Source organism: Macaca nemestrina, chromosome X (genome assembly GCF_043159975.1).
Source record: "Macaca nemestrina isolate mMacNem1 chromosome X, mMacNem.hap1, whole genome shotgun sequence".
Taxonomy (NCBI): domain Eukaryota; kingdom Metazoa; phylum Chordata; class Mammalia; order Primates; family Cercopithecidae; genus Macaca; species Macaca nemestrina.
In genome coordinates, this window is record NC_092145.1 from 151,891,340 (window position 1) to 151,901,691 (window position 10,352).

Consider the following 10,352-nt stretch of genomic DNA (forward strand, 5'->3'; position numbering starts at 1 on the left):
CAGGGCGAGGTTCTAGGCCCTGTCCACTTGGCCTCCATACCAAGTCCTGTGTCCCTCCCCAGGAGCAGAAGCTGAAAGAATGTGGGAACAGAGGCCCCAAAGGGCCAACCCCACCTCAGTCCACAGCAACCACTTGCTGTCACTCAGGGGAAGGGGGAGGGCGTGCCAGCAGGGGGCGTGGCCCCACACGGCCTGTCACACGCATGTGCACTGAGTCGACCAATCTGCGAGGAGCGTAGGAAGTGCTGTCGGCAGCTCTCACGAGAACTGAGTACTGGTTTTCTTTTTTGTTTTTTGTTTTTTGTTTTTTGAGACAGTCTGGCTCTTGCCGCCCAGGCTGCAGTGCAGACGCGCGATCTGGGCTCACTGCAACTTCCGCCTCCCGGGGTCAAGCAATCATTCTGCCTCAGCCTCCTGAGAGGACCCGTTTTCTAAGAGATCCTAGTGGTGCTGTTGTCTGCAGGTTCTTTGAGGGCACCACATCAGGGGTCCCTCAGGTGAAGCGCTCGCGGTGGGGAGGCGGAAACGCAGGCACGAGGCCCTCTGGGAACCAGGGTGTGAAGCGCTGGGCCGCCCGCTGACCTGTGAGGAAATGCCCCTGGCGTGGTCGCCTGGGGCCTGGGTCAGGGCGAGGCCCTGAGGGTGGGCTGGGGTGTGCCAGGGCAGGGAGGGAGCTGGAGCCGCCTGGGTGATCCCTAGGGCCCAGGAGGGCTTGTGCATGTGTTGGGGGGAGGTGCGGAAGGTGGGGGGAAGTGGGGGTGGGGCGAGGGTGTTGTTGGGGACAGTCTGAGTGGGGCCCTCCTGCCCGGCCTCCCGTCAGGACAGGACACTTGGGGTCATCAGGGGTCCCCTGTGCATCCAGGCGGGTGAGTGACAGTGCAGCCCCTGACATTCCTCTGGAGGTGGCTGGGGAGATCCTGTGTCACCCGGTGGCCCTCCCAGCCACACGGGGTCGCTGGGGGACCCAGAGGTAGGGCTGAGTTCTGTCCCAAAGGTGCGGCGAGGATCCCGCAGACGCCGTGGAGTTCAGGTGTGGGGGCAGCTGTGAGCTCTGCAGCCAGCCCCGGGGACGGGCTGGACGGGCTGGACGGGCCAGGACAGGAGGGGACACTGGCATCTTTTCGGTCCCCTCCTGCTCCCACAGGAGACCCAGGGCGTGCCAGCCCCACCTTTCTTGAACCTGTGATCCCAATGGCTTTCCTTTCCGATGCCAGGGTTCCTTTGCTTCCTTAGTGTGCCTTTGCCCTCATCAGGTTCAGGGATCACCTGTAGCTTCCCAGGACAGCCAGCCACGGATCCTGTGGGCAGGAGGGCTGCCAAGGCCCAGTTGGAGGCTCAATTTATGGCGGCCCAGGGGAAGGAGCGTGCAGGTAAATACAGCCCAAGGTGACCCGGAAGAAAGTGCACGCCCAAGAGGACGGTCTGTCTGCTTTCTGCGCTGGGGGCACAGGGGTAGCCCAAGGACCCGGGCCCCTTCGTGGCTTTGGAGTCCATCGTGCACGTGCTAAGATGCCCCAGGTTTTCAAAGTAGGCTCAAGGGCCTTAGGCTTCCCGTGAAAGGCTCCCCTCATAGTGGGGTTACAGATGCTCCCAGAGCAGCTCTTCTCCATGAGTGCAGTCATGACATCCAAGGGGTCTGACGTGTAGTACGTTGTTTACTGGGACTTGAACCCGAAGGGCTTCCCAAAGTGCCTTGATAAAATGGTCAGAAGCCGGTGATTCCATGTACAGCTCTGCTTTAAAGCCTTAATTGGCAGATAGCAAAAAAAAAAAAAAAAAAAAGTCTACAACTAGTACATTTCTCCACAAAAAAAGTCCACAACAGTGTCTTCCTCTAAAAAAGGTTTGTCTTTTAAATTTTAATGCAGGAAAGGATCCAGTCAGTGACGAATGTGAGGAAAGAAACCCTTTTACAGAAACAAGGGAGGAAGATGTAACTGATGAGCATGGGGAAAGAGAACCTTTTGCTGAAAAAGACGAGCACACGGGGTAAAGTGTTTAAGTCACTTTTGCCTGTCGGATAGGGTCTTTTAGGAAAAGTCACCTTTGGACCATGTCATCACTGTTCTATTCTGTGCAGAACATTTCACATAAGACATTTCTTTTCCCAACAAACATGGCATTTTGTGTAGTATTATGCTAAAATTTTGATGTAACTTTTTTTACAGGGCTAATACCAAGAAGCCAGAAGATACTGCAGGTATATTTTAGGAGTTATCTGTCGTTTATGAAAATTGTTTTCAATCATGCAACTGTTGCAGTAAGTTATATGAATCAGTGGATGACAAGACTGTCTTAAATGGCTTATCATATGTAGCATTTAACATACGTATTTAATGTAATCTGTTTGATAAATTTTTCTTACCTCTTTGATTGTTGATGTGGAATGTGAGAATGCTTCTAATAATGGTGAAGCGAGATGGATGGCTTTTCTTTCATACACGTGGAAATTTAATTGTTTGGAGAATATTAGAGGACATTGGAGGAGAAACAGCTCTATTCGTTCCTTTTAGTGTACGCAGATTAAGTCATATATCAGGTTTTTTTTAAGCTTTCACTTTAAGTTTGGGGGTACATGTGCAGGTGTGTTATATAGATAAATTGCATGTCACAGGGTTTTGGTATACAGATTATTTTGTCACCCAGGTTATAAGCATAGTACCTGATGGGTGGTTTTTGATCCTCACCCTCCTCCTACCCTCCACTCTCAAGTAGGCCCAGTTGTCTGTTGGTCCCTTCTTCCTGTCCGTATGTACTCAGAGTTTTTAATATGAGTTTTTCATGTTCTTAATTTAGCTATTCTATTGTCACAGCTTTCTGATTTTGTTTTATTTGAAGTACAAGAGAAAATTGAATTCTCTAAAATCATTTTCTATTATTATTCCAGTAATAAACTGTGTAGTACAAAAGTAAGGACAACTTTTCTATCTAGTGAGAAACATGTAATTGGATCCAAAAACTCATAAACTTTATATTGCTGTGTGAAATATTAGTTGCACTGTTATAGGGACCATATTTTCAAAAAAGTTTGAGAAAATTTCTGTAAAGATGATGGAGACAATACTCTTACTTTTGAAAAGCTCAATTCAGTTTTCAGCTCTTCGATAGCGATGATTCATACAAGCAGTATATTTGGAAAGCTTTGCTCTGCTTGGTGACAAAAAGTGCCGGTTTTGTGAGCTGCCTAATACATTGGGTGTTATAGATGGAGACTGTATGTAAAAAATATTTGCATTATGGTACAAATCTTTTATGATTGCTGAAAACTGTTTTTAGCAATTGATGGTAGGTCTCTGATGTGAAATCATGTTTAGGAAAGCATTCCTTGCAGTATTACAGTTTTCTGAAACACAGCACTATGGGCACAAATGTCATATAAAAAGCTGCAAGAAAATATTTTAAAAGTGTTTTTGAGTGTATTTCTTTACCTAAACCTAAATTTTCATACTCATGGCCATGGCTTCTTTTATTAAAATACAGTTAATAGCATCAATCACTAGATTGCTTAAAAATGCTTTTCTTACTGTGTATTAACTTATTTCTACCCTTTGGATGGTTTTATTATATGATACTTTTTTGTGTGCTTTACATAATGAGTTGTGCAGTATTTCATGGAAACATCTCCTTTGAATTGTAGGACATTTTGTAAATGTAGAAATTAAAGTCTGTGCTTATAACCCTTTCTGCACATTTAAAAAATAGAAACTTTTAATTATTTGCTTTTTTCCATCATCCGTCAATTAAGTGATTTTCAGTTATACAAATTGGAATTGAAATACGAATATTAATACCTGAAATGTTTTACAGAAAATAAGTGAGTAAATCTTGCTTTTTGAAATGATTTTTGAATTTTATATTTTAAATATCCTTCTTGTATTGCTGAACCATAATGTCCCATATTGATGTCAGTATATGCAAATAAACTACTTTTCAACATTAACTTTTAATCCATTTTCATTTACTAACTGACATTAAAGAGGATCTTACTGCAAAAAGAAAAAGGATGAAAATGGATAAAGCTTGCAGCAAAACAAAGAACAAAAGTAAAAATGCTTTGAGAAAAAAACAACTTAAAAGGTATGACTGTTGGCTTTCTTGCGTAATGATATTTATATCATTTCTTTGTATTCGTTGGTGCAAATAATTTCAAAAACTACCCTGTACATATTGGCGTCTCTAGTGAACAACATATTTTACTTGATTGTTCTCTAAGCAGGTAAGTTTCTTTAGTTTTATAACCTCAGTTTAACAGAATCAAGAGATATTACCTAGAAGTCAATGAAGATGACCTCTTTTTGCCTTCCAGATAAAAACAGTCTTCCTGTAAAATTAATGTTTATCCATTTCTAGAAATATGGTAGCTGCATATAAGATAAATGTTCTCAATGTTTAGTCTGTAGATCCTTAACGATACTCAATTATGTAGAAAGGGATAACCTTATGTTGTAAATAAGTTATCTATTTTAGTTAAATTGTTTTCACTATTTCTTTTACAAAACCATTGGTGTGCCAAAGTGGAGAAATAGTTAAGTGAAGCATTTCTTCTGGGAAATCTTACGGGATGAATGGCTATGATATTCTTGAACCTACTTATGAGAACCCATATGTTATTCAGTAAAAGGAAATGAAAAGTAGACTGCTCTTAGAGAAAATGAATGTTTCTGGGAAACTTATAGTGCAGTAAACCCTCCTTTGTCTTCAGCAGGTCAAGAATATAAGATAGCTGCTCTAGTAGTCAGGAAGGAAGGAATCCTTTCAGAATGAGAGCAACTCATTTCACCTTTTTCCAAAAAGAAGATTTCAGCTACTATTACTCCCTTGCTACTTTATAGGATAAATTATGTCAAGTCAGTTTGGGTTTGAATAGGATTAATTTTTCATCTCTCTATGAAGTTTGACCGTGTTACTTATTATGTGTTACAGGCAGAAACGTGATTATATACATTCTCTGAAGTTGCTGAATGTCCTTGAAGAATACATCACAGATGAGCAGAAAGAAGAAGAAGAAGAAGAGGGAGAAGAAGAAGAACTAATTGTTGGTATCAGGCTTAGCTTTATGTTTAACCTGTTGTATCAATGTCTCAGGGAGTAATTGTTCATGCAGAAATTCAGCAAAGAAGGAAGAGTGCATGAGCCCAGAGAGGGGGCCCATTAGTGGACTCATGTACCAGGGGAATATAATTGCCATGCAGCATTAGGGGTCCAACTGAAGTCAGCATCATGACGATGAAGAAATTGAAGTGAGCCCAGTTGGAGTATTTGTGTAAGAGCAGCTGTAGGGTTGGAATTTCCTGGGTTGGGGTCTAGCCGAGCAGATTGACAGAGGGAGAGTTGGGCAGGGAATAGATGCAGGGATGAGGATAGATGACTGGCTGTGGAATTTCAGCTGGGACTGAGTTACCCGAGCACATGGGGTGGGCAATGGGCAGTAAACAGTGCTCCATTCAGTGGGTGTCAGGTCTCGACAGACTCCTGAGCTATAGTACTGAAGTGAGTGACCTACAATGGCAGGGAGGTAGTGGCTGTATGTTGGGAAGATGGAGAAACAGCTGACTACAGTGGTTCAAGGGCTGGGACTATGCAGCCACACTGCTTGGGATCCAACTCCAGCTTGACCGTTGCTAGCTCAGAAACCACGGAAAAATTATTTATCTCTGTGCTAGCTCGGAAACCGTGGAAAAATTATTTATCTCAGCTTGACCATTGCTAGCTCAGAAACCACGGGCAAATTATCTACGAAAGGAGGCATGGTAAGAGTACCTACGTCAGAGTTGTTGGAGGATCAAAAGGTTTCTATGTAACGGGTTTATTTAAGTTTTTCAGGATGTGATCTGACCCATGGTTGCTCCTTATCATTGATATTATTAATATTACATAGGTGTTGCAGTCATTGGGAATGACAAAATCTAGGGGATGACTGTGCGAGTGAGTGCCACGTAGAGGAGAGGAGAACACTGTTGTTGGAGATTAAGTCAAGGTGCAGAAAGGCCATCATTATTGGGTGGTTCATCTATGTGCCTATTGAAATGACCAAGATTTAATACATGCTTAAAATCCTAGAAAGAATGTGTCTTAGTTAATTTCTGTATAGATCTTACCTATCTGTGGTCAACAAATTGTAGGAAGGTTCATCAAATATTCTTCATTGGAAATCAAGAAATTAGGACATACGTGTTGAATATGTGAAAGTAAGAAAATTATTTACTTAATGACTGATGAAAAAGGTTAATACATCATTTTTAGCATGTGATTGGCGAACACGATTGTTTAAAATTGGTCCTAAATGTTGTCTAAAAGAAAGTGTTCAGAAGTATTGATTTAAAGAGTATTCCTTTAAAGCTAATGGAGAATTGTGTTTTGTAAGTATTAAAATTTACCCAATTTTTATCACTATTTTGTTGTGGGATTCTAGAAAATATTTCAAGAACAACAGAAGAGGTGGCAGCAATATAGAAGTGTTAGGAGAGAGAGGCTGAAAGAGATGAAGCTGCTACGTGACCAATTCTTAAAGGTCTGTTCTATTTGGTAACATAATACATTATAAAATACACCACGTGCATAATAGAAGAAAGTCTGCTTGTTTCTGAATGTATGGAAAGACATTTTGGTTATACATTTTAAATTACTTACCATTTTCACTTTGAATGTATTGTTCCAGATATAATAGTATTGGTAAATGTATTTTTAGGATTCATGAATAGTTTGTAGGAGTTATTTAGAACAGGAAAAGGTAAAGTGGAAATTTTACCTAGAAATATACATCTTATGTATAAAATTGACACTTTATTAACACATTAACTTATTTATGCCAGAGGTTGCAAATTGTTTTTGTGTATGAAAAATCAGACCTTGGCAATGACCTTGAGCAGTAGGATATACATGATTCCCACAAGGTTAGCGTTCCTATATGGAACACTAGGCATAAATGGGTTTTAATGAAGATACTATTTTCAGTTTTCAGAACATCAATGACATATCTATGGTGGAAGGCAGGAAGTCCATAAATCCTTTCTGGATATCTTTTTTACTTGTGTTGTTTCAAGAGTTTTAGTTAAATAGGAAGTAGGCAAGTGTAACTACTGAGTGTCTCTTTTATTTCCTGCTGTAATACAGGAGCGTTTTAATGGCATATTCACTCACAAAATTATTAGTAATTGTTTTACATGACAATTTGTAATCATAAGAGATGGTTCAGATGTATAACAGAATGGGAAAGCCAGCAGATTATTAACACGTTGTGAATTGTGAATTATCTGCTGTCGTATAGCACGTTAGCAAATTATCATCAGACAATAACCTCTTCTTCATGTAGATGTAGATAATTTAGGAAGCAATGGAATTCTTTTTTGGGAGGCCAGGTATTCTTTTTAATAATCTTGTGAAAAGACATGTTCATATGTCACTCCTCTACACTAACTGAGATGTGTTAAATAAACTGAGAAAAGAGTTTGAAAATAAAATTTTCAAGCAACTTGAGGATGATCTATACACAGTTATTTAAATAGAAGTTACAAGTAGAGAACATGTTGCTATAATGCTCCCCAGATACCATTTATTAATTGGTAGGAACATGAAACTAGAAGTTTTCCTGTCAGTATTAATGTCCCATGTTACCACTTACGGTAGGAACTTTGCTATCGTCTTGGACTCTTTTGAGTCCATTATCCTTCCCATGCAGTTATCATGAGACAAGTTTTACCTCTGCAATGGTCCTTTAATTTCTTTCTTTAAATTCCCACTGCGGCTGCCCTAGTTCAAGACCTCATTCTTCCTTGCTTGTACTATTAAACTCTTTTCTGAGTTCTCTCTTCTCTTCTGAGCCATCCTTCACTGATCGGCAATATTACTTTCCTACAACCCTCCCCTTCCTAAAATGCTTCCTAGCCCTTCGCTCTTCCCAGCCTGTCAGTGGTGCCCCGTCTCAGTTCTTAGATGTTCAGAGACTCCCCTTTACATGACCCCCTCTTAGGCTTGTTTTGCCGCTGTCTGTCTTTCCTCCCACTTCTCCAGGCTGACCGCCTTCCCTGAAGGAACTCACTGTTACTCCCATGCTTTGCTCATGCTCTTCCCTCACAATGCTTTTAAAATCTTTTTTTTTGACTGATTGAAACCTTTTGCCAACTAAATCAACATCAGTCTCCATTTTTGGCTACATGTCTGAGTGAGTTGCCCTTCCATAGCAGTTACACGAGTTTTGTATTCCTTTTTTAAAAATTTGTGCATTTGCTCATGTCACAGGAATATGGAAGATTGTGTATTCATTTTTTATGTCTTCCTCAACATTAACATACAACATTTTAGGGAGTAGGAACTGTTGAACTATTTGTTGAGTAAAGAGTATATATTTCAAACATAGTTACATTTTCTCTAACTTGATGAGGTCATATCACCGACCATTTTATCCCTTCAGTGGAAACCATGTTATGTAGACTCTTGCTGATAATATATGGGTCACTACCTGCTGAAAAAATATAATATTTCATGATATAAGTCTGCCCGTCTTTTTCTGTCTTTGCTCCATCTTGACCTTAAGATATTCTTCAACCCATTGTATTTAAGCAAAGTACATGACTGTTGGACCTGCTAAAAAAATATGTCACTGAAATCTGGCATTAAAAAATTTAAGTGGGTATTTGGAGCTCCATGTATTGATTATAGTTTGTTCTATTTGAAATGAATAGCCAGCATCCTTTGAATATTAAAAGCTGTTTCCTTTTGACATTTAATTAACTCTGTTTAAAATGCGAGATGTAAAGTGGTGGTTTGTCAGTGAACTAGACTTTTTCTTTTAGACTCTTGAGGACTTTGAAGACCTTTGTGACAGAGTTTTTTCTGATGAAGACAGTGAACTTGACAACTAGACATGTTTTTAAATAAAATTGTGTCGGAGACTGTAAGTAGTGCATATTTAATATTAAAAACTCAGGATTGATGTAAGCACGGGAATATTTTATTTGCAGAAATGTGTATCACAGTTACTTAAATTTTTTTTTTTGAAACAGCTTTTGGAAGAGTTGGCACTTACTCAGTTGTCTCTTCAACCTCTGTTATTCTGATGACTAAAGAAAGAACTTGAACCTATGTTATATGATACAAGCACAACTTGAGCTACAGTAAACTACATGACAGTGTTTTGATAATTGTTATATAAATCAGTATAGCTCCTCTGTCATTTGTCTGTTACATGCCAGACCTCGTTTCTATGATCTGTTGAATGAACCCTAGACACTTCTGTGAGAAAGCAGCAATTGCACAGTTATGTACACGGTCAATTAAATTTTAACATTAAAGATAATTTAGATTTCAGTTCGCCTCTGTGGATCTGTATCAGTTCCAAAAGTGTAGAAAGCACGGGCATAGAAAAGTACATTTTTCTCTAATAAAAGAAGACAAAGCCTGCCAGGTACGGTGGCTCATGCCTGTAATCCCAGCACTTTGGGAGGCCGAGGCAGGTGGATCACTTGAGGTCAGGAATTTGAGACCAACTTGAACAACATGGTGAAGCCCCATCTCTACTAAAAATACAAAAATTACCGGGGCGTGGTGGCACACACCTGTAGTTCCAGCTACTCAGGAGACTGAGGGAGGAGGATCGCTTGAACCCGGGAGTCGGAGGTTGCAGTGAGCCAAGATTGTGCCACTGTACTTCAACCTGGGCGACAGAGCAAGACTCTGTCTCAGAAACCAAGAAGAAGACAAAAGCTGTCTTAACTGTGCATTCTTTTGTATTTACTCATTAGGATAAAGAGGGAATTCCAATGAAAGCAGGACTTCAAAAAGTAGATATACTCTATGGCCGTATCAAAATTATTAAGAGCACCTTACTGTCTGTGTTCTTGAAAAAAAATTATACTGCTGTAAATGATTAAGGCAACTGAGCAAGATACATTAATGTCAGTGCTGAGCCACTGGTTTGTGGGTTTGTCATTTCCACAGATATCAAAATGCCATTTAGTTTGTTTTGGTCCACCATTCAATGATACCTCCCCTCAGCACTGAATGAAAGTATTTTATTAACATTTATGTATGCTTACAATTATTTCACATCTGTGGCAAGGTGAATTATGTAGAGTGCTTTGTTTATTCAGTTTAATATTCATGGATTATGTGGAAGTTTAAGTATATGTACATCTAAAAACTTGAATGATGAATTCGCCTACCTTTCCTTTTTTTAATGTGCAGTTTTCACATGCAACAACATATAACAACATGTAAAAACGATTTTTACATGCATGTAAAAACGTTTTGCATGTAACAACATGTTAAAAAGATGTACATGTTTTTACATGTAAGATTCCTTTTTACATGTAAATTTTACGTGTTTTTACATGTAAAAATTTTACATGTAACAA

General features: G+C 39.9%; 1 protein-coding gene across 3 annotated transcripts; it reads left to right on the forward strand.

Moving 5' to 3' along the window:
- Window positions 1–237: 237 nt before the first annotated feature.
- On the forward strand, window positions 238–10,149 carry LOC105478103 (family with sequence similarity 9 member B). 3 transcript variants are annotated; one of them, XM_011735086.2, is made up of 9 exons: window positions 238–497; window positions 1,254–1,370; window positions 1,869–1,989; window positions 2,169–2,200; window positions 3,978–4,077; window positions 4,924–5,035; window positions 6,413–6,511; window positions 8,793–8,893; window positions 9,003–10,149. In XM_011735086.2, the coding sequence occupies exons 2-8, from the start codon at window positions 1,343–1,345 to the stop codon at window positions 8,859–8,861; spliced, it is 561 nt and encodes a 186-aa protein (XP_011733388.1). In that variant the 5' UTR covers window positions 238–497; window positions 1,254–1,342; the 3' UTR covers window positions 8,862–8,893; window positions 9,003–10,149. The 3 variants fall into 3 exon arrangements, 2 of the variants coding, with proteins under 2 accessions (XP_011733388.1, XP_011733386.2); XM_011735084.3 differs by lacking the exon at window positions 238–497 and having other exon boundaries at window positions 1,041–1,370; window positions 9,003–9,285; XR_011618321.1 differs by lacking the exons at window positions 238–497; window positions 9,003–10,149 and having other exon boundaries at window positions 1,033–1,370; window positions 4,924–5,039; window positions 8,793–8,892.
- The last annotated feature ends 203 nt before the right edge of the window (window positions 10,150–10,352 follow it).

Bases quoted from the DNA above. Each gene is read 5' to 3' on its own strand.
- LOC105478103 (XM_011735084.3), top strand. From the start codon at position 1,208: ATGCCAGGGTTCCTTTGCTTCCTTAGTGTGCCTTTGCCCTCATCAGGT. The intron at 1,371-1,868 runs GTAAATACAGCC...ATTTTAATGCAG, and splicing joins CCAGGGGAAGGAGCGTGCAG to GAAAGGATCCAGTCAGTGAC. The intron at 6,512-8,792 runs GTCTGTTCTATT...TTTTTCTTTTAG, and splicing joins TACGTGACCAATTCTTAAAG to ACTCTTGAGGACTTTGAAGA.